The sequence below is a fragment of the Engystomops pustulosus genome, chromosome 1 (assembly GCF_040894005.1).
Source record: "Engystomops pustulosus chromosome 1, aEngPut4.maternal, whole genome shotgun sequence".
Taxonomy (NCBI): Eukaryota; Metazoa; Chordata; class Amphibia; order Anura; family Leptodactylidae; genus Engystomops; species Engystomops pustulosus.
The window spans coordinates 162,322,812-162,346,631 of NC_092411.1; the positions used below are offsets into that span (position 1 = coordinate 162,322,812).

General features: G+C 41.9%; 1 protein-coding gene across 2 annotated transcripts in view; it reads left to right on the top strand.

Annotated features, from left to right (window-relative positions):
• The window catches only part of NFIC (nuclear factor I C), a 173,838-nt gene that overhangs the window by 131,688 nt on the left and 18,330 nt on the right, over positions 1–23,820 (top strand). For both annotated transcript variants that reach the window (XM_072113627.1, XM_072113622.1), the window contains exons 7-9: positions 14,944–15,072; positions 15,265–15,449; positions 16,490–16,643. In XM_072113627.1, the coding sequence (XP_071969728.1) occupies positions 14,944–15,072; positions 15,265–15,449; positions 16,490–16,643 (468 nt within the window). The remainder of the gene's footprint in view (positions 1–14,943; positions 15,073–15,264; positions 15,450–16,489; positions 16,644–23,820) is intronic.

A 23,820-nucleotide genomic window follows, 5' to 3' on the forward strand; every position in this document is an offset into this window, starting at 1 on the left:
AGCATATGGGGCAGTAATCTACAGGCTGGGCACATGACAGGGCTTAGAAGGGAAGGTGCGGCATGCGGCATGATGTATAAGCTGTGCGTCAGGGTAACAACAGGGTACTCTAAAAATCCAGGGATGTATGATAAATTCGGAAGCAATCTTTCATACATAACCCTGGTTTTTCTGGGCATGTCTCACAGTGATGAATGGTGTCCTTCTGAATGCCATTTTTGGGGCACACCCTGCACCTCTTTTGTGACCTTCCCTTGCTGGCTGTTTGAGGAACTACTCCTGGAAAGTGCTAACCTGGTACAATACAACATGTGACCTCACTTCCAGATGTACTAGCACTCCCCCCTTCCTGGTCTCCAAAAAGAAAGTACTTTATTACCACCTCTTGAAATTCCAGGAAAGTTCCCCTCTGGCCGGCATATCGATGCAGCACATAAGCATTATACAATGCCATCTGCATGATGTGCACGGCCAGCTTCTTGTACCACACCCTCGATTTCCGCATGGCATTGTACGGCTGAAGCATCTGGTCAGACAAGTCCACCCCTCCCATGTATTTGTTATAATCTAAAATACAGTCCGGCTTGGGGGTTTCTGTACTGCTACCTCGCACTGGGACAGGGGTGGTGGTGTGCTCATGTATTGTGGTTAATACAAGGACCTCTCTCTTGTCCTTGTACTTAACACACAATACAGAGTCGCTGCATAGTGCCCTGCTTTCGTGCCTTTTAAGTTTTTGCCCAAGCAGCGACTTAGGGAGACCTCTCTGATTTCTGCGTACAGTGCCGCATGCCGCAGTATTTCTGCAAGAGAGGCACTTGAACAGGGTGGTGCTGGTGTAGAAATTGTCCAGGTAGCCCTGGTCCAGCAGTGGGTGCACTAAATCCCACACTATCTTCCCTGTAACACCCAGGAAGGGGGGGCATTCTGGGGGCACTATAGTGGAGTCCTTCCCTTCATATACCCTGAACATGTTTGGCGGGGGTATATGCCTGGGCAAACTTGGCACTAAAATGATCTAATATGGGCCTGACCTTAAATAACCGATCATAACTGGGGTCACCTCTGGTGTAGTGCAAAAACTTATGGATGGCTTCAAAGCACATCCTGCTCATTGCCATGCGGAACATGGGGGTGTGGTACAGTATATATGTGCTCCAGTAGTCCCTGATTGAAGGCTTCTTTACTATCCCCATAAGGAGTATTATGCCCCAATACTTAAGCATCTCTGCTGCAGTGACAGGGGTCCACCTGTAGGGTTGTGCATAAGAAGTGGGGTTTTGGGCAATATGCTGTGCAGCGTAGAGATTTGTCTGAAATATAATAACATTCAGCAGCTCCTCATCAAAAAAAAACTTTAAAAAGTCCACAGCTCTGAGCCCTGCCGTGTCAAAGTTAATTCCAGGATGGCCCAAAAAGTCAGGGACCTGAGGAGTATAATTATCTGGAGCTACCCATGTGGGGTCAGTGGAAGCCCCAGACGCTTCTCCTGCAGAAGTCACAGACACTTCTCCTGCAGAAGTCCCAGGCACTTCTCCTGCAGAAGTCCCAGGCACTTCTCCTGCAGAAGTCCCAGGCACTTCTCCTGCAGAAGTCCCAGGCACTTCTCCTGCAGAAGTCCCAGGCACTTCTCCTGCAGAAGTCCCAGGCACTTCTCCTGCAGAAGTCCCAGGCACTTCTCCTGCAGAAGTCCCTGGAACCCTACGGCGCCTTCTTGGGGGTCCTTCAAGGTCACTGGCAGATGAGCAGGAGGATGATGATGATGATGATAGGTAACAGGGGACATCATCCCCACTAGCTGACTCGGTGTCAGAGGCAAGCATGTTATATGCCTCCAACACGGTGTACGTCTTCTGAGACATTGCAAACAAAAAAAAATAGAGAACTAGAAAAATTAGATAATGTGCACCAAACTACACGGATAAACCGTCTAGCAGGACCACACAAAAAAAAAAAAAGATAATGCACACCAAACTACACGGACAAGCCGCACAGATGGCACACACAAAAATAATGCGCACTAAACTACACGGACAAGCCGCACAGATAGCACACAAAAAAAAAGATAATGCACACCATACCACACGGACAAGCCGCACAGATGGCACACACAAAAAATAGCTAAGTGCACCCAACTATGGGTACACCTACGGCGATCTGGAAAAAAAATATTACCAGGCACCGAAAAAAAAACTATGTGCACTGCGCAAAAAGGCGCTACAAATGCACCTAGCTTGCCCTAAGACAAACTAACTACCGCTAAAGATACTATGCAGCGCTATTCACACGGCGCACTGAAAAGTGCGTCCAGTGCAGAACAACGCTAACACAGCGCACTGAAAAGTGCGTTTGGGTTCAGAAGGGACAGACAGGGAAAAACGGAAGACACGTGGAATCACACAAGGCGATCACACAGGGAACACACAGGACACAGGAAAAAACAGATAGGGATAGGGATTTGTAGGGAACAATAGGGATCAGATAAGGATCAGAACACTAATTATAGTGTAAAAGTGTATTTTGGTGCACACAGTAACGCTCTTTCCAATCACGGCGATCGGCGGGTGGGACCGATTTGATTGGACGGGTGACGGAGACAGGAACTCCTCCTGCCTCTGTCACCCAAATCTCATCCTGATGTCACCACGTCTCGTCACATGGTGACAATTCGCGCAGTAGCTGTACTGCTCTGAGCGCCAATAGTGGGAAGCTGCGCAGTACAGCTACGGCGCGGAGCGCTAAGGGGTTAAACAGATTTGTGAGGCGAAAAATAAAAAAGTTATGCATATGAAAGACGGAGATGCTAAAATTAACATTTTTGCCAAATTACTTTTTATTCAGTAAAAATGGGAAAAAATATAAAATCTATATAAATGAGGTATTTTAGTAATCGTGGCGAACCATAGAATAAAATTAATATACTATTTTTATAGAATAAAATTAATATACTATTTTTATGGTATGGTTAAAGGCCCAAAAAAAAACACAAAAATTTTCCTAAAAATTGATTTTCATTTCCTCTACCAACAAAGAGTTAATAAAATCTCACCAATTAGCTATATATGCCCCAAAATTACATACCAGAAAAGTGCAACTCCTGTGGCCAAAAAATAAGCCCCTATAGGTCCACATTAAAAAAAGAAAAAAATTATAGCCCGTACAATTAGACATTGCAAATCTGCTACCATCACGTATAGGGTATGGGTGTACTCGGGAGAAATTGGGTATCAAACTATGTGGGGCCTTTTTTTCATTTAATCCATTGCAAATGTTTAATTTTCCACCCAAAATGAGTGTATTGTGAAAAAATATTACAATTTGTAGCCACACATTTGTGCTGTGCTACCAATCAACTGGTAGGCATGTGCTATGGCTACCTATCTAATGGGAGGCACATGCATATTGTAGGGCTCTTACAGAATAACATTTTAAAATATATGTGGGGCTTATGGCTCTCTCAGCCAAAAAGGTTCCTGACCCCTGATCTAAGGATACTATCTATTTGTTTAAACAGGCTCTTGGGGAGCAGAAATGGTCAGGCATGGAACAAATTGCGGCATTTAGGGAGAAATATAATTTTAAATATATTCATTTGCCCATACAACGAAATGGGGAGTGTACACCAGGCACGTTGGCGAGACTTGGTAGCTGATATTAGGGGCCCAATGACCAGGACACCTAAATACTTGAAACACAGCACCAACTGAATGGGAACAGGGAGGAAAAGATTAGCAGCCTCAGAGAGAGGGAAGAGGACTGATTTATTCCAATTGACCCGAAGACCTGATAAGGAGCCAAAGCAGTGAATCAGTGATAAGAGGGAGAAGCCAGCATCCCCAAGGTATACTAGGGTGTCATCAGCATAGAAAGAAACTTTTTCAATGATGCTACCCCAAGCAATACCATGAATACTATCAGATTGACGGATAGCCACTGCTAGCGGTTCGTTGGCAAGTGCAAAAAGTAGCGGGTGCCCTTGCCTGGTCACCCCGGCTATGGTAAAGGGATCTGAGATGTTGAGGTTGGTTCTGAACCTGGCCTCAGTTCCATGGTTGCGAAGCTGAACTAAGGCTCATAAAGTGTAGACCCACACCCAGCGCAGACCCATAAATAGGACCATTCCTAGTGATAGAATGAAGCCAGGGTCAGAAGAACCTTCAACCATTGCTATATTTAGGAATAGTCTCTGTATGTTAGGATCCGTCCACCTGTTGGGCATAAAGCCCATCCGGCTGGATCAATGACAGGATCACTTTGTTGTGTCTCGTGGCCAATATTTTTAAAGTATATTTATATTAGAATTTAGTAATCATCAAACAACAAAAGTATTGAAATATTTGGTTTAGATGTAAACACACCTTTTTGGCTGGTGCAGTCTGGTACAATGCATCAATATAATATATCCTTATTCAAGTGGTGGGCCTCTGCTGTTGGAGAGATGCAATTCAGCCTCCGATACCTGAGCCAGTATGTAAATCATGTAGTATCCCGGAAGCCTTCCGCAGAAGAGTATTTCTCTTCATTTCAGCGCAGGCCACGGAGGAGAGATAATTCTAAGAGAATTCATATTACAGCTTTACAAAGTTAAAAAACAAACAAAAATAATTACTTTTCCTCATTATTATTTTTTTCATTTGGTAACTAGCTCTTATTTCTATCTTTTATCTGTTCTTTCTTTTTAAAGACCATGTCCCGGTCCATTGCAGGCATCATGATGTCAGCCGCACGCTGACATTATAATGTGTGCGCCTGCATCGGCACACACTATGATGTCAGCGAGCGTGCTATGGACCGCACGGGTACACAGAGCCGATGCCGGAGCCAAGATGGATAAAAGAGGACCTGGGGGCGTCGGAAGGTGAGTAAACTTTTTGTTTTTTTCCTACAAGCATTATATTGGGGACAGGGGCTGGCTATATACTACAGGGGCTGGCAGGCTATATACTACAAGGGCTGGCAGGCTATATACTACAGGGGGCAGGCAGGCTATATACTGGGGCTTTGACCAATGCATTTCCCTTCCCTCGGCTTACACTTGAGTCAATAGGTTTTTCCAGTTTTTGTGTTAAAATTAGGGGTCTCGGCTTACACTCGGGTTGGCTTATACTCGAGTCTATACAGTAATACAGAGAAAGGAAGTTTTAAATGTTATAAAAAAAATCGCTGTTTATGCTGTAAGTCAAATAAAACAATACATTTAGATCACATTCTCAGATTAAATACAGTGTATACAATTTACAGTAGCCACAAAATATGATATTTATCAGTGTACATATTATGCCTCATTCTTAGATGTGGCACGAAAGTATCTTACTAATGGGCGAATAAGCTTAATGACATATCCATGCAGATATTTAAATATCTGGCGGGAAAGAAATATACAGAGAGCAACTATAAGGGCATGTCCAGTGCGGACTTGAAAAATGTATTGCCCCATCTTACATGGTTTTTACCCCTTGATGATGGGACCTGAAAAAGCTCTATTCACCATGCATTTTTAGTGAATTTTCGTATGCAACAATTTAAGGGCCATAACTTTTTTTGTGCTACCTTAAAATTTTTTGCTGTGTTTTCTTTTCGGGACACATAGAGCTAGTTAAAACGTAATAAAATTTTAAAGATTTTTTTTTCATTTTTAGTTTTATTTGGGGTTAAAAGTGGGGAAAAAAGCTTTTTTTGTAATTTACAGTACATATATACATTTTTTTTAATTTTCAGATTAACTCGAAATGAACATAATTAATGAATTCCCCATTTTTTCGGTTGTTTTGATATATAATATGTCTTGGGAAAAACGGGGTGACTATGGAAATGTTTTTTGTATTTGTGTAGCCTGGGATTTTTTGTTATTATATGGGTATATGCAAATGTATTGTATTTCACAAATTTTTATTAATATTTTTTTTGTATGTGAGTTTTTACTTTGTATGTCCCCCATGAGGTCATAAAAGACCCCTCGGGGACATTTTCTCCTGAGTAGTTGAAAAGAGTTTTAAAAGACAAGTGTCTCACAGGATTTAATAGCCAGTTTCATCTCGTCTTCCAAGATGCGGAAAATCTGGAACCGTATATAGAAGAGTAAAATTCTCGAAATACAACGTTAATTAATTTGGGGTCAGAAACCAAAAGACTACTTGCATCAACAACGGAGGGGACAGACACACACAGATGCTTAGCACAGGAGAGATATGCAAGTTATTTACCATTCTTATGACCAAACTCAAATACAGCCTCAGTAGCGAAAAGATGCTTACTGGTGCATTTTTAGCAAGAGCCATGTGCTCCCTTTGAGCATGAGCCCATGTTCGTTTATTGTCCTGACCCGGGTTCTCCAAATAGCATCTACCATGGAAGAAGATAACCTATTCTTCTGATCAGACAAGGTCTTTCTATGCCCTGCTACTCCAGAAATAAAGGCGCCCCTAACTGAGGAATCATACGAATACCACACCACTTGGGGATCAGGGTGTTCTGTATCGCCCAGAACTCATCGTGGGACGCTCTCACCATAGCCTGTAGGGCCGGAAAAGAGAGCTATGCAGGGTGCAAGCACCAAATGCAAGAGTCACTAGGAGGGCCTACAAGAAGAATATATTATTTAAATTATACAATTTTGTATTATATATTATAATTATATTAGGAGATGGGAATTGTGTTACATACAGGGAGGGTCAAAATAATTTTCACTAGGGACCACATCAGTCTCATGGTAGCATTATAGTGGCTGAAAGTAATTTTACCATTACAATCAGCTATTTGAGGGCAACTGCAAAGGTAAACATAAATAACCAGTATGGCCAGTATGTGACCCCACACAGTAGTCTACAGCCTAAGAGCCCCCACACAAGCAGCCAAATTGGCCCTGTGTCTTTAGATTCCCCTGCCTTTACTATGATGTATGTCCCAATGTGGAAAAAAATATATACTCAGCTTTTCCTTCTCCCCCAAAGCAAAGTAGAGAAGACTGCTAGCTTTGGGGGAGTAGGGGTAGCTTTGTAAGGAGTATTATTTAGGAGCTGTTGTCCAAGGCATATTAAAGGGAACTTATTATCAGGAAAGTCATTTTTACATGATCACAATTGCCAATAGCCTACGGTTGATTTTGTGGTGCATCTAAGTAATTCTAGTGCTTTTTAATTGTTTAGTGCTTTAACATTTACTGGTTCTCTGCCAGAATTGAGTGGTGAGTCCAGTTCAAATGTCACATGTAGTCTTCTCCTCAAGTTCTACTCCCCTTATCCTACTCATTACTCATTGCTCTCCCCTTCCCTCAGCCTCTCCCCTGCTTCCTCGCCCGGCATACTTCAACTCACTGCCACAAGCAATTCTCATTTGACATGGGCTGTAAAACCTGATTGGAGACATTACAGTTTTTGGGTTTATGAAAATTCTTTGCTGAAACATAATATTTATGTATACTAAAAACTACAACTGTTTGCTGGGTGGACACAAAATTTGATGTATCATACCCCGAAGTAAAATTATAGCATGCTTATTTTTGAGTTTTCATGCAACAAAAAAAAATCTGCTAATAACATTTCCAGGGACCAAGAAGTAAATGGCTCAAAATATTTTTCTCCTTTTGCTTGACACCCACGGCTGGGTTTGCAGATTGTGGTCTATAAACAAGAATGGAACAAAATAAATTAGGAGAGGTACAGTATATTCAATAATTCATATTCACACAAAGAGGAGGGCACTGGCATAGCTGACATGGGGATACATAATAAACCCACATATAGAAAGAGTTCTGGAGAAATAAGTTAACAGTAAACTAACTGTCTTAGGCTACATTCACACGAACGTATGGGGGACGTATATACGGCCGACGTATATACGGCCGATATACGTCCCCCATACACTCCTATGGGCGCACGGCCTGTCCTATCTTTCCCCGTAATACGGCGCCGTGCGCCATAGGTTGCTATGGAGAGGGGCGGGGGTGAGCTGCGCTCACCTCCTCCTCCTCTCCCCGTACACTGCCGTTGCCCGCTACGGTACGGTACGGGCGGGCAACGGCAGTGTGAATATAGCCTTAGTCAAAGTTAAATGAGAAAGGCAATCAGAACCATGTATGGCATAAATGAAATAAAAAATATGATGCAGTGTTTAAAGTGCTTAGTTCTTACCCATGTCAGGGAATGCCAGAGTCTACCTGGATGACTGATACCCTTCTTTTTCTATCTATGGTTTTATTCTCTGACATGGGTAAGCACTAACATCCCCATGATAGCTACTCCAGTGTCTGCCTGATGTTTGTGTGTCCCTCCATGTAGTGAAATCATTTATGTAGTCTCCGTTTCCTTATTTGTGATATTTAATATAAGTTTTCATACAAGTTTTTCCGTCTGTAAGTTACTGTAGATATAGATATTGTGGTCTGTAAGTTAAAGTTTAAGGAATTAACTTTAAATAAATACAACTCCCGAATAATAATAAACATTAATGATTTTAATATATGCAAAAAAAACCTTTAGAAAAATGTTATACACGTTACAAAAACATGGCTTATTAGTATACTAAAACTGTTGTTGTTATGATTGTGCATAGTAGTACAAATTAAGAATCCAAATTTATTTGGTTTTGCCGTATTTGTATCAAAAAATAGATCATGGTAAGTATGTTTGATACATAGTGAAAATTGCATATTTAAGCACCAAACAACAAAGGCAGAACTATTTCTTTTGCAGTCCTGCTCCACAAAAAAAAGCCTACACAATATAGTTAAATGAATGCAAAAGTAGAAAAAAAAAACTGGTAAGGAATATAGGTAAAAGCAACAATATTAAAGTGGACGCCATTATGTTATTAAAAGCCTTAGGAAGATAAAGATCTATCTGTATTGCAAGCATTACGTGCCAATATATTTTAACCAAGTGAATCCAGTATATTTGAGTCAGAATTCAATTTTACATAGAAATGTGTGCAGTGGTTAAGTATTTTAACAATCTCCGAAGCAATAGCAGGAAACTTACACTGAAGCTACAACACAGTCTGTCTGTGGCAATCGGAGGGACTTGTAGGTCTCCTCCCTGCTGTGTCACATGTTTACTGTGTTCTAGCTCAGCTGTCCTGAGATGAACTGCCAGGTCCTGACACCCCCTCCTCTTGGTCACCCCTCCTTTCCCTCATAACTCCCCCTCCCTCTTCACTCAGTTAATGTCTTTGTTCATACTGTGGTTGGATATGTATCAGGAGCTTGTTGTACTGGGCAGGGAGGGAAATTTCCCTTTAACTCAGTTTAGTTTAAGGCAGCTATGCAAGCATCTGCTCAGTTACCTCAGCACTGTTCATCAGCTTATGCACTGTAAATAATTGGAATATTTGTTTGCTAACACGGGTATATATTTATACTCTTCCTCGATTGTTAGCTCTGTGTTTTTTATGTTATAGATATGACTCAAATATCACATTGCAATTGAGAAAGGAAAGTTTGTGGATAGGGATAAGTCCATAACGGGAACTTTCATTTAGTGTACAATTTGGGATTCTTCATAGAAATGGCCATTTGTAATACTGGTGTCTTCTTATGCACCAAAGAAGTCTCACGAGCACAAAGACCTAGAAGTGACTTCTACCCTTACCTCATTAAACATCAGTATTTCAGGAAGGAGTATTCCAATCTCTGAGAGGCTGCATATTTCTTTAACACCTTTGTAGTAACAGTCTTCTCTGTAGCTGCAGTTACACAATTACCATCACTGCATTCCTTAAAGCTCTAGGTTCCTGTCAGGTCAGTATTTGTTACTCTGGAGTTTTTATAAGGTTTGTGTTGATCATGGGAAATCTACCATATTGTCTAGACTATAAGACGCTCTTTACTATAAGGCGCACACCAGATGTAGTCTTCTAAAAAAGAAAAAATATATTTGACACCAATTAAAAAATCTCTGTTGGTTGCACAACATCACAGCATACACAGCCCTGCTACATCCATACATTAATACTCAGAGTTCTGCTATATTCATTATTTACACATAGGGCACTGCAACATCCATATATTTACACAAATAGCTCTGCTACATCTATACATTTACACACACAGCTCTGCTACATCTATTTGTTCATTCCCAGATACAGCACTGCTATACACACACACAAACAGAAATAGGAACACACTCAACACTGCTATACACACACACACAGGAACACACTGCACACTGCTATACACGATGGGCACTGCTACATACACTCAGCACTACTGCTATGCATACAAAAAAACACACTTAGTGGGTACTGCTATAAACAGAAACACACACAGCTCTGTTATACACACACTGGGCACTACTATACATAGACATACACAGTTTTGCTATACAAATACAGAAACTCTGCTGCATCCCTGGTAGTATGAAGACCTTGAGTGATGTAGGAAGCAGGTGATCAGTCACATGAAATAACGAACGCTGGGAGAAAAATCGTCACCACTACACATTTTAAGACTGTCGATAGCAATAGCTTTTTAGAATATGGGAGTGCACACTACCCTAAATGGTTGAAAAATGTACCATTTAGTCAGTTTCACAGAATCAGGAAAAACTGTACATACAAAGAAGATTACACTAAACAAGCATCGATCCTAAAGAAAAGATTCCGGGAAAAAAAATACCCCCGAGATCTGATTGAAAGAGCATATCATAAATATGCCAAAAAAACCCAAAATGATTGTCTGTCAACTAATAGGAAAATAAAAGAAACTAAAGGCGAATCCAATCGCCCCTTCAACTTTATTACCACATATGACAGGTGCAACAATAAAATCAGATCCATACTCTGTAAAAACTGGGATATCTTAAGAAAGGATCCTCTTCTCCGTGGGATACTCCCAAGACAACCAGTGATCACTTTCCGAAAGGCCACAACCATCAAAAACTTGATAGCCCCTAGCCGTCTGAGATCCAACACGACCACAAGCATAAAACATAAGGACACAAGTGGGGTTAAAAAATGTGTGCATAGGTTATGTCTATGCTGTGAGAGCATCAACGACGGTACCAGTACATTTACATCTAAAAGTACTGGAGAAACTTTCAAAATTAAGAACATTCTATCCTGTTCGTCGGACTTTGTAATATACCTGATAGATTGCTCTTGCGGCCAGCAATATGTTGGTCGCACAGTACAATCACTCAAAATGAGGCTCAATGGACACCGACATAAAACAAGAATTGGTTTCCTTAAACAAAGTCTCTCAAAACATCTTTTTCTCAAACATGAGAGCAACTTCAACTGCATCCGTGTGACGCCCATCGAACGAATATCTGAGAATATACCAGACCGCGTCAAAATGTTAAATCGCAGAGAATCCTATTGGATATATAAATTAAACACCCTATGTCCGAACGGTCTAAACGAAGTCATAGAATCCATCTAAAAGCCCAACCCACATTATCCCCTGATCACTTCTTACCATCACACCCCCGTTGTCCTCTGCCGCATCTTCTTCATGACACTCTCTTGAAACATGGCCCCAATTCTCGCATCAGCCTGACATTCCATCCTTTTTGACCTCACTTGCGATCCGTAGCCACCTCGTCGTGACATCACAATCCGCAGGTCTTCGCTTCCATCCAAGGTTTATTTATTTATTCATTTATCTAATCTTCCACTCACTCCTCCAATTATGTTTGTAAGTCATTACATTCCCTTTCACACCTATCTAATCATCCTCAGACCATAATACAATCTATCACAGGACACAGTGCAAACAATTTTGTTGCCGGACACCAGCTGCTACAAATATACTATAGTATGTTTATATTTTGATGTTTTATGTAACTGATACTGTTTTTAAATTTATACTTGTTATGTCTTATGATATATACTTCTTTTTTATGGTTTTTTTTTGTTTTTAATGATCGTTGTACTCACGAACGGGACCCGTTCGACCTTTGATCTCCGGTAATCCACGTCATTTTCTGACGCACTTCCGGGTATGTTTAAGTATATGTATTACCGCACTGTTCGGTTATGTAATTTTATGATAAGCCTGACGAAGGCTCCGGTACGGAGCCGAAACGCGTAGCTGTTGTATCATTCAATAAAAAAACCTTCTGGCACATCCATGCCTCACGAGTAATAACGGCGCCGGTCCACCACTCGCCCCAGGTCCTCTTGCAAGTCACATGCTTTTGACATCACTCCAGGTCCTGTATCTTACAGTCGGGACATGAGCGAGAGAGCAGTGAGGAGGCTCTACTCTCTTGGAGATTGGGTGAAACGCCACAAAGTTATGTGGAATATGTAGCTATGTGGAATATGTATAAAATTTAGGGCCAGTTATTGCATTTATAATAAGGGAGGTCTACATTCATCTTGGGGTTCTAGTATGTAGGTTACTGTGGTCTGATGTCTTAATTTATTTTGGTGGTCTGTTCTGTGGTCTGTATAATTTTAGAATGTCTTTTTTGGGGGTGTGATGAAGACCATGTGTACTAATTTTCAGTTAAAATCTGTTGGTGGGAGTTTGCCCTATACAAACAGCGTCAGATATATACCTCACTTACCCAAAAAGCCATCAAAATAAATTTCCTAAATTTTAGCTTTGAAGTAATAGAATGAAAACTTAAAGGAAATCTACCAGTACCTGTAGGGCAAATTCTTGACACACCAGGATTGTCTGAAAAAGATACTTATTAAAAGCAGCCCGGAGCACTGGGGGTGCGATGTTCGGTGCTCTGAGCTGCTAATTATTTACGGAAGTAGGAGGTATCTATCATGCAGGAGGCATGAATAATTAGCAGCAAGGAGCACCAGATATTGCGTCCACACTCTCCAGGCTGATTTTTAAGTCTCTTTTTCAGGTGATCCTGGCATGTCAAGATTAGCAAAGACTAGTGCCAGGATCAAGATGAAGAGGATAGTAGGTGAGTATGTTTAGTGTAATTTGCCCCACAGGTACTGGTAGATTTCTTGTAAAGGAGGTTTTGTTATTGGCTATTTGGCTTTATGGTCTACTCTAAGGAACAACCTGGAAAACACCATTAACCCTTGCTGCTGTTTGGCAACATATACTGGAGATAAAAATTAGAGAACAATGTATGATCATTTGATTTTTTTCAAAAACAATGTAGTCTACATTGATCAACATTTAAAGGGTTTTGTAAGGGGCACACCATGCCACTAGAACATTGTTTTAAAAAAAAAAACAAGTTATATCAACATAATCAATATATTTATTTTGCAAAATAAACAACAATGACTGTAGCAGAGAGAAAGATTGTAATTACATTTTCTGAAGGTAACAACAGTCACCTACTATAACAGTATCTCTGCTCTGAATGACTTCAGCCCCCTGCAGCCACAGGACATCAGTAGTCTCTCACAATGCTCTTGTGAGATTGTGGTCCAATCTGAATGTTGTCGCCAAGGATTTTCCAGAGGTTTAGATCAGGACTCTGGGCTAGCCATTTCATTATTACAAAGTTTTCAGTTTCAAGGAACTGCTGTTCTACCTGTTTTTCTGTGTGACAGGGGGCACTCTCCTGTATAAAAATGGCTGGCTGGTTGAGTAGTGAAAGCAAGGAAGGAACCATGTGTTTTTTAATACACAGTTGCATTAACTCTGACATGTAGCTGTATAAAAGGTCCCTGGTGCACAACGCATTCCCCAAACCATGACATTTCCTACACCACCTTTCACTGAATTCTTTACACACTTTAGGTTCAGTCTCTCCCCCAGTTTCCTATCCGACCCAAATAAAAGAAAGTTGTTTTTATCACTAAAATGAGCTGTGAGTCACTTCTCCTCTGTCCACACAACATGCTCCTTAGCAAAGGTCAGTCTAGCCTTTTGATTCTTTCTGCTAATAAGAAGTATGGTCTTTGAGTGGGCTTTCAGACTAAATGCTTTTAAACATTGTGACACTGTATGACGAGATAGATACCACTGTTCAGTGGTGAAATTATTATCCATGTTGTTCCTCTCTCTTTTTTTGAACCACGGATTAAATGAGAGTACAATTTATTGCTTATTTTTGTTGATTAGAATTGTTGATTTGATTGTCTACCTTCATAACTGTTTATTGCTTTGTTTCAAGTTTGCTTAATTGTTTTCCCTCCCCTCCTTCTTTTCTTACTGAGCCTATCCTTAGAGCACCTTGCTCTGCACACTTTTACCCAAGGGAGGTTAATATGATTTCAGTGATACAAGATATAACTTCATTACCAATGGCCTAATACAACCTCACAGTATTTTACCCTTCACCCACTGCTAGGATAGCTTTCTTTGAGATTAATGTAAAACTTACGTAAGATACCCAGCAGCCCATTTATGAGCAGAATAGTACAATGCCAGTGGCTGTATTTCCAAAGTATCACACTTTGGAGTCATGTCTGTTTTAAAGGACTGTAGTCTAAATATATCACTCCAACCAAAATAATTGATTTTAAATATAAAACATAAATTTATTATTTTTCATATGATATTCTCTGAAAAGTTCTGGGAAAGCTTTCTCATTTTATTTGATCTGGTTGTCCCTGTTTTTAGATGTAATATTGACTTGAAATGAGTCCTTCAGCTTCTAATCACTGCAAGTAAAACCAGTATTGTGTAGGGTACCATACCATACCAGTTTTCAAGTAATCTATAATTTAAAAAATAAATATATTTATATTAAATATTTTAAATATTAAATATTTTATAAAAATGTTTTTTTTGGTGTTTTAGTGGGTGTCTGTGCCTCCTGTACCTGTTTTCTTCCAAGCTTCTATTTATGTGAACTTCAATTGATTAATTTGTAAAGTGACAGAGCTGAGTGGCTTAGAAAGAAAATAAAACAGATGCACCAGAGAGAGTGGCCACACCCCATGTTTACTGCAGAACCTTATTTGCATTAAGAGGCAAATTGAATCTTTCTGTACAGGATATCCTAGTATAATGAATCTTGAGTGGAATGTTTAAACAAACCTCATACATGTTCTTTATTGTAATTGATTGTACAGGAATGTCTCCAACTGTTAAGAAGTCTGAATTGGACAAATCACCATTTCACAGTCCATCTCCTCAAGATACATCCCCAAGAATCAGTGGCTTCACGCAGCATCACAGGCCAGTCATAGCTGTGCACAGTGGTGAGTGTACAACCCTTAGATTTGCTCACAAGTGAGCAATAGAGGGAGCAATAGCTCTGTACACCATAGCTCTGTAGTGTACAAATAAATATATAGAAGGTTGTCATATGACAAATTTGTTTTTGGTTATTTTTTTAATTGTTTATCACAATCTCTTTTCTTTCCCCCATCCATTACTTCTGTGTTACTTAGGCCTAGCCCGAAGTCCCCACACCTCCACTACGTTACACTTCCCACCTTCCTCCCTCCTTCCACAGGCTGCCTCCACTTACTTTCCACACACGGCTATTCGTTACCCCCCTCACCTAAACCCTCAGGATCCCCTGAAAGACTTGGTGTCGCTTGCCTGTGACCCGTCCAGTCAGCAACCAGGCCCGGTAAGCATGTGAGGGTTTCATAAAAATTTAAGATAAATTGATCAAAGAGACAATCTGAAATATTGAAATAAAATAAACACTGACATTGGTAAAATGGTTAAGAGTGGGTACATAATAAATGGTAATATTATAGTAAAAATATTTTAGTTATATTTAAGATACATTAAAGCGTAACTCAGATGCCCATAATGTGTTCCTCATCCTTTTTTTCCATAGTTATGGCATTTTTGCTCTGCAGCTATATGCAAAATATCTTTCTCACCCGCAGTGAAGTGGACGGAGACTAACTTCTCCCTGAATTTGCCCTAAAGCTGAGTCAAATTTAGGTTGCACTCACTACCCATAAGACACTCTCATTCAGTCATTTAGCAGCACAACCTGTGAGATTACTGCACGTAAATCCAATGAACACTGCACGTAAATCCACTGAACACTGCTTAGTGTACATACAATATGTATATAGAGACTAGCCCTACAGGTTTCTCCGTGATTTACAGAATGTGTGTAGAGAGCTGAAGATGGGGGAGGAATGAAGAGTCTATAACAGCATGAGGTGCAGACAGAGAGTGCAGAATCGTAGACGGGGATAGAGGGAGTGCTAGGAAACAGGGAAGATTTTGTACCTCACTATTCTGTTGGCAACATCTGCATCCATAGCACTGCACACACTCAACCCTGCTACTCCTCTCACTTAAACACAGAGAGCACTATCACAACACCTTCCTCCTATGTGAGTCTGCACCTGTAAACAAATAGACAGAATGGTAATAGAAATCAGCATATTAGAAGGATAGCAAAGAAACTGCTGGATACAAGTAAAAAATTAATAGGCAAAGTTGTTCTACATCCCAAGAGCTGTTGGTTTGTGAAAAAGATGTCAGAGTTGCGCTTTAAGTTGTTAATCATAACATGAAAAGCATATCATGTGCACATTAAATGTCTTGTTGTGCATAATATAATCTTGTAGTCAAGAATATTGTGTAATGGCATCATACTCTAAACTGTTAACACTTTTCCTCTTCACCCACTTGCTTTCTAAGCTGAACGGGAGTGGCCAGGTGAAAGTTTCAAGTCATTATATCTCGACGCAGATGTTGGCCCCGCCTCCACCAGGGATGCCCCGCCTCTCTTTGCCCTCTGATACCAAATCTACCACCGCATCCGATGGTGGTAACTCCTCACCCACTTCTCCAAGTGAGTACCTTTTAAGATAAAAAAAAATGTTTATTTTAAATCAACATAACTTTCTATGGTCTATATCTATGCTTATTTTATATGCCAGCCTTGACCGGCAGAATCCTTAATCCCAAATGCAAAAGGGAAATGATATATCATGCATTCGGTGTAATTACTAGTGATTATTGCTTGTTGTCACCATTGTGGTGATGATCTTGGTATTATTGAATCTTGTATTGAGTCACCAAGAATAATTTACAAAGATTGCATCAATGGTACTAGGTATGGGAAGCCTAAACCACTCTGAACTATATAAGGAAAATACAAATCGTGATTTAAAACTTAGCTTTTACTGAAATGGTTAAAAATAAACAAACAGTAATGTGGCTTCAAGGTGAATTGTGTGAACGCATGGTACCCATCTGAAAAAGAAAGACAATACAGGTGTGAGCCTGGTGGCCCCCTTTGTGAGGTTCAAAAATCTGTATAAGTCAGGAAATAAAAGGGAAAGCTCCCCTTAGTGGGCTACACATCTTGTAATGTCGATGATCAAAATCTACACTCTGGTCTCCGGATGCTCATCCGTTATGATGCCAATAAAGTATCAGTGAGATGGTTACGGGCACCTTATGTCCATAAAGAGTGCAGAAATAAAGGAAAGAATGAGGGTGACGTGACTATTGGCGTTAGAGGCAAGGGTCAGAATGGCTTCCACTCTCCCTGTTATTGCCCTATGTCCAAGGTCTAGAACACCCTGATTGACCTAACCTCGGGGTTGTGGCCCTAAGTGGCCTCAGCCCCGACTGGAACCTTACCCTAGATAACTGGCCCTGTTATCGGACCTAGTCTAAAGGTGTAGTCCCAGTCAAGGTGCAAGTAAGTGCAACAGTTGTAATAGATAGTTTTCTAGATATAGTGCAGAATATGTCAAAGGGCTTTTGCGCAACCAAATCCCGACAGGACCTGTTTCACCCTTTAGGGCTCATCAGGGGATAGATAGGTTCGCCTTTTAGAAAACCCTAATGAAAGACAACAGTATAAACAACATGTAATGAAATGTGCATGGCTATGAGAAATGTACAGGGTACAGTGTAATACGGCAAATGCATGATCTTACCTTGCACTATTGAATGGTGCAGGGATTATGAAGATTTCCTTTGGTAAGGAAGGGAGTTAACCTGTAACCATAATAGATACCAATATAAATATAAACTTCCCATAACGGGAGTGAAAATGCCATGATCTCAAATGGTATGATCTCGAATGGACATCCTACCTTCGGGAGAAATGGTTAGGTGCTGAGGTGCTGCGGGGGTGCAGATAAACAAAGCCCCGTTCGCAGCTGGCAACCAGTGGGTCCTCTCTGAGCTGACGTGCGACACAAACATTTAAGCGCGCCGCGTGTATGGGGTCCCGCCCCCAACGCTCCTCCCACCACACCGGTCCCACTCCAGATTGGTTGGTGTGGCCGGTGGCGGGCTGGGCGTGCGCATGCCCGGGAGCGGAGAGCGCTGAAAACGCCTCCACAAAGGTGCCCGCCCCCCGGTCCAAACGCGCATGCCAAAAGCAATGCACGGAGGATCGGCGGGACGCACACCTCGCGCATGCGCAATGGCGCCCACCGGGGTCAGACAGGAGAAAAGCCTCCTGGACAGTGGCGGACGTCTCTGGGAACGGGGCAAAACGCGGATGAATTGAATGAAAAATATGCGCTAAAAGATCCCTATGTAATGATGGGAGTCTTAAAGTATTGGACAAAATAAATTGTAAAATTACAAATATGCTCTTGTCCTAATGATTAGTGAATGGGGATTTAAAAATAGGGGCCAAGATACAAAGTGGAAAAAAGAGGCTAGTGGAGGAAAAGTCGTAAATATTGTGGTACTAGAATGCTTGATAAGGTTGTATCCACAAAAGGGTTTTTAATATCAAATGTCAGTAGAATAAATCAAATCATAAAAAGCAGGCAAAACTCAATTGTTCATTAAGTCCTTGTGGGGACTCCGTCTTTAGTTTAAAGATCCATTGTGATTCTTTTTGTCGTAACGTTCGGTCCCAGTCGCCTCCTCGTTCTGGGGGTTTAACTAGGTCGATACCCACAAAAGTGAGTCCCTTGATACTTCCCCTATGTCTCTCTTGTATGTGTCTGGCAAGGGGTTTATCCCTATTATGTTTAATGTCACCTAGATGGTCCCCTACTCTGCGACGAAATTCGCGGTAAGTTTTGCCCACGTACTGTAGTCCACATTCACAAGTAGCTAGATAGATCACACCTTTAGATTTACAGTTAATGTAGTGCTGGATGGTATAAATCCTGTTGGTGACCGAACTGCAAAAAGTTTTGCAGTTCCGTATCACCTTACATGCAATGCACCCACTACAATGGTAACAACCTTTGATGTCTGAATGTAACCAGGTCCTGATGCTTTCTGGTCTGGTAAAATGACTATGGACAAGTCTATCTCTTATATTGCGTCCCTTTCTGAATGTAATGGTTGGATGGTCTTGTAAAACCGTAGATATGTCAGGGTCCATTTTGAGTATATGCCAGTACTTGGTAAGGACCTGGCGTACTTGTTGGGATCCTTCATCATAGGTCCCTATGAGTCGGATTATGGGTGTGGAAGGTGGGTTGCCACGAGGGGTGAGTAAATCTGTTCTGTTGGTTTTCAGTGCTCTTTGGTATGCTAGTTTAAGGGTATATTCAGGGTATCCACGGGCTAAGAATCGGAGTTTAAGATCTTTGGCTTGATGTTTAAACTCCTCAAGGGAGGAGCAATTGCGACGTATCCTAAGGTATTGCCCGTACGGTATACCTTTCTTGAGCGCAAATGGATGATAGGATTCCCAACGTAGGAGGGAGTTGGTGGATGTAGGTTTTCTATAAAGGGTCGTGTCTACTTCTCCATTAAGTTTCTTTTTGACCAAGATGTCCAAGAAGGGGATACTGGAAGTGTGTATCTCGAATGTGAACTTAAGCCCTAAGGGGTTAAGGTTGAGGTCTTCAAGAAGATCCTTAAATTGCCCCTCTGACCCCTCCCAGGTGATAAAGATATCATCGATATAGCGAGCCCAGAGGCTCGCCATACCGATGTGCCGGGGGGCAATCTCCTCACAGAAGACGTGACAGTGTTCCCACCAGCCCAGGAACAAGTTGGCATAGGTGGGGGCGCAGGAGCTCCCCATAGCCGTGCCCCTGAGCTGGTGGTACACAACGCCGTCAAACACAAAGTAATTGTGCGTGAGAGAGAATTCTAACAGTTGGAGAATAAAATTGTTATGTGGAGTACATTGGTTGCCCCGGGTGCTCAAATAAAAGAGGGCCGCTTGGAGTCCTAGATGATGGGGAATAGAGGAGTAAAGGGACTCCACATCGATACTCGCTAGGTAGGTGTTATGACCTATTGAGAGTCCGTCTAGTCTCTTGAGTAAATCAGTGGTATCTCTAATATAGGACGGAAGAGCTACGACAAAAGGGGCCAGGATCTTGTCGATATAAATGCCTAGGTTCTGACAGAGTGACCCGACACCTGATACGATTGGTCTACCCTTAAGGGGAGTAAGTCCCTTATGAATTTTGGGGAGCCCATAGAAGGTGGCTGTTCTAGGGCATTTGGGTAACAGGAAGTCAAATTCCTCTTTGCTGATAAGTTCGTCAGTTAGAGCCGTTTGTAGTATCTTCTTCAGTTCCGACAGAAAGGGACTTGTTGGATTATTGGGTAGGATAGCATAGCTGTCCTTATCTCTCAGGAGATTGAGACACATCTGGTGATATTCTTCAGTTTGCATAACCACTATATTGCCCCCCTTATCGGAGGATTTAATAGTTATCGTGCGATCTTTCTCTAGGGAGGTGAGGGCTTGTATTTCCTCCGTGGTACAGTTCGGGTGCTTGATCCCCCTATTAATTTGTTCTAGATCATTGGACACTAATTTAGAGAAGATGTCTATGCTGGAGATGTCCCCTACGGGTGGAATACTTGTACTCTTAGGTTTAAGGTCAGTAAATGGGCCTTTTCCTGAAGTGGCTGCTGGAGGGTTGGCTAAACTCTCTAGTAGTCGTATATCTGCGAGAAGGTCCTGTGGAACGCCTAGGTCATGGCAGTCTTTCCTTTCTTTCATCTTGAAGAATTTATGCCATCTGAGTTTGCGTAGGAATAGGTGGATGTCCTTGTGCCAGTTAAAGTCGTCAAATCTACTGGTAGGTACGAAGGATAGTCCTTTACTAAGGATCGACATTTCTGCTTTTGTGAGGACACGATTGGATAAGTTTATAATCAAGGTGTCTAACTTCTTCCCCTGGGGTTCCGGTTCCTTAGCGGGTAAAGTGGGCCTGCTGCTAAAAAAACTGATGCAGAGGAAGAGGGTGCAGAGGAGGGTGGGGGGGCGGCATAGGGGAGAGCGGTGGAAGAAACTCCTATGTGACCGCCCCTGCTGTTGCCTATCGCTGCATTGCATGTTGTGTTTTCCCCTGTAAAAGTCTCTCTTTGATTGTAGTAGGTGCCTCTCCCCCTACCTCTATTGCGCCTACCTCTGCCCCTGCCTCTACCACCCTGATTTTTGGTGGAACCGTCTGTATCAGTGTCAGTGTCAGTACCAAGATCTGTTTCGTTAGAAGTAGATTTAGTGTTAATACAGGAATATGCCTTATCTCTGAAATCACCTAGGTCCCTGTTAAACTGCTTATGTTTCCTCTCTTTAAGTTGAAACTGAAATCTTTCGAGGTTAGACTGTAGTTGTTTTTCAAGATTTTGAAATTCAGGATCTGTTGAAAATTTATCTACAATGTCAATATGTTCTTGTAATCTAGTTGTCAAAGAATCAAGTCTCGTTTTTTCTTCCTGCAAGAGGAATCGCATGAGACGAATGGAGCAAACCGTAATTTCCTTCTCCCACTTAGTGCAAAAACCAGGTCCCTGGTATCTAGTTGCCGGCGTGAGAGGTATTCTAAGGCCTCGTGGTACTATGTTGTGTTTAATATAGTTTTCAAGTCCCTGGACCTCCCACCAGGAGCTGATCTGATCCCTGTACACTTGTTGCAATTCTCTGAATGCTTCTTTGACTGTGGGAGTGTATTTCTTAAGAGTAAGTGCTTTATCTGAAAATACTTCACTAGCTTCTGATAGCCACTGAGATGTATCGATTCCCGTTTTTAGGAAACCAGCCATCCCTCTGACGAAAGTCTCCAAGAATAATTTACAAAGATTGCATCAATGGTACTAGGTATGGGAAGCCTAAACCACTCTGAACTATATAAGGAAAATACAAATCGTGATTTAAAACTTAGCTTTTACTGAAATGGTTAAAAATAAACAAACAGTAATGTGGCTTCAAGGTGAATTGTGTGAACGCATGGTACCCATCTGAAAAAGAAAGACAATACAGGTGTGAGCCTGGTGGCCCCCTTTGTGAGGTTCAAAAATCTGTATAAGTCAGGAAATAAAAGGGAAAGCTCACCTTAGTGGGCTACACATCTTGTAATGTCGATGATCAAAATCTACACTCTGGTCTCCGGATGCTCATTTGTTATGATGCCAATAAAGTATCGGTGAGATGGTTACGGGCACCTTATGTCCATAAAGAGTGCAGAAATAAAGGAAAGAATGAGGGTGACGTGACTATTGGCGTTAGAGGCAAGGGTCAGAATGGCTTCCACTCTCCCTGTTATTGCCCTATGTCCAAGGTCTAGAACACCCTGATTGACCTAACCTCGGGGTTGTGGCCCTAAGTGGCCTCAGCCCCGACTGGAACCTTACCCTAGATAACTGGCCCTGTTATCGGACCTAGTCTAAAGGTGTAGTCCCAGTCAAGGTGCAAGTAAGTGCAACAGTTGTAATAGATAGTTTTCTAGATATAGTGCAGAATATGTCAAAGGGCTTTTGCGCAACCAAATCCCGACAGGACCTGTTTCACCCTTTAGGGCTCATCAGGGGATAGATAGGTTCGCCTTTTAGAAAACTCTAATGAAAGACAACAGTATAAACAACATGTAATGAAATGTGCATGGCTATGAGAAATGTACAGGGTACAGTGTAATACGGTAAATGCATGATCTTACCTTGCACTATTGAATGGTGCAGGGATTATGAAGATTTCCTTTGGTAAGGAAGGGAGTTAATCTGTAACCATAATAGATAACAATATAAATATAAACTTCCCATAACGGGAGTGAAAATGCCATGATCTCAAATGGTATGATCTCGAATGGACATCCTACCTTCGGGAGAAATGGTTAGGTGCTGAGGTGCTGCGGGGGTGCAGATAAACAAAGCCCCGTTCGCAGCTGGCAACCAGTGGGTCCTCTCTGAGCTGACGTGCGACACAAACATTTAAGCGCGCCGCGTGTATGGGGTCCCGCCCCCAACGCTCCTCCCACCACACCGGTCCCACTCCAGATTGGTTGGTGTGGCCGGTGGCGGGCTGGGCGTGCGCATGCCCGGGAGCGGAGAGCGCTGAAAATGCCTCCACAAAGGTGCCCGCCCCCCGGTCAAAACGCACATGCCAAAAGCAATGCACGGAGGATCGGCGGGACGCACACCTCGCGCATGCGCAATGGCGCCCACCGGGGTCAGACAGGAGAAAAGCCTCCTGGACAGTGGCGGACGTCTCTGGGAACGGGGCAAAACGCGGATGAATTGAATGAAAAATATGCGCTAAAAGATCCCTATGTAATGATGGGAGTCTTAAAGTATTGGACAAAATAAATTGTAAAATTACAAATATGCTCTTGTCCTAATGATTAGTGAATGGGGATTTAAAAATAGGGGCCAAGATACAAAGTGGAAAAAAGAGGCTAGTGGAGGAAAAGTCGTAAATATTGTGGTACTAGAATGCTTGATAAGGTTGTATCCACAAAAGGGTTTTTAATATCAAATGTCAGTAGAATAAATCCCCATTCACTAATCATTAGGACAAGAGCATATTTGTAATTTTACAATTTATTTTGTCCAATACTTTAAGACTCCCATCATTACATAGGGATCTTTTAGCGCATATTTTTCATTCAATTCATCCGCGTTTTGCCCCGTTCCCAGAGACGTCCGCCACTGTCCAGGAGGCTTTTCTCCTGTCTGACCCCGGTGGGCGCCATTGCGCATGCGCGAGGTGTGCGTCCCGCCGATCCTCCGTGCATTGCTTTTGGCATGCGCGTTTTGACCGGGGGGCGGGCACCTTTGTGGAGGCGTTTTCAGCGCTC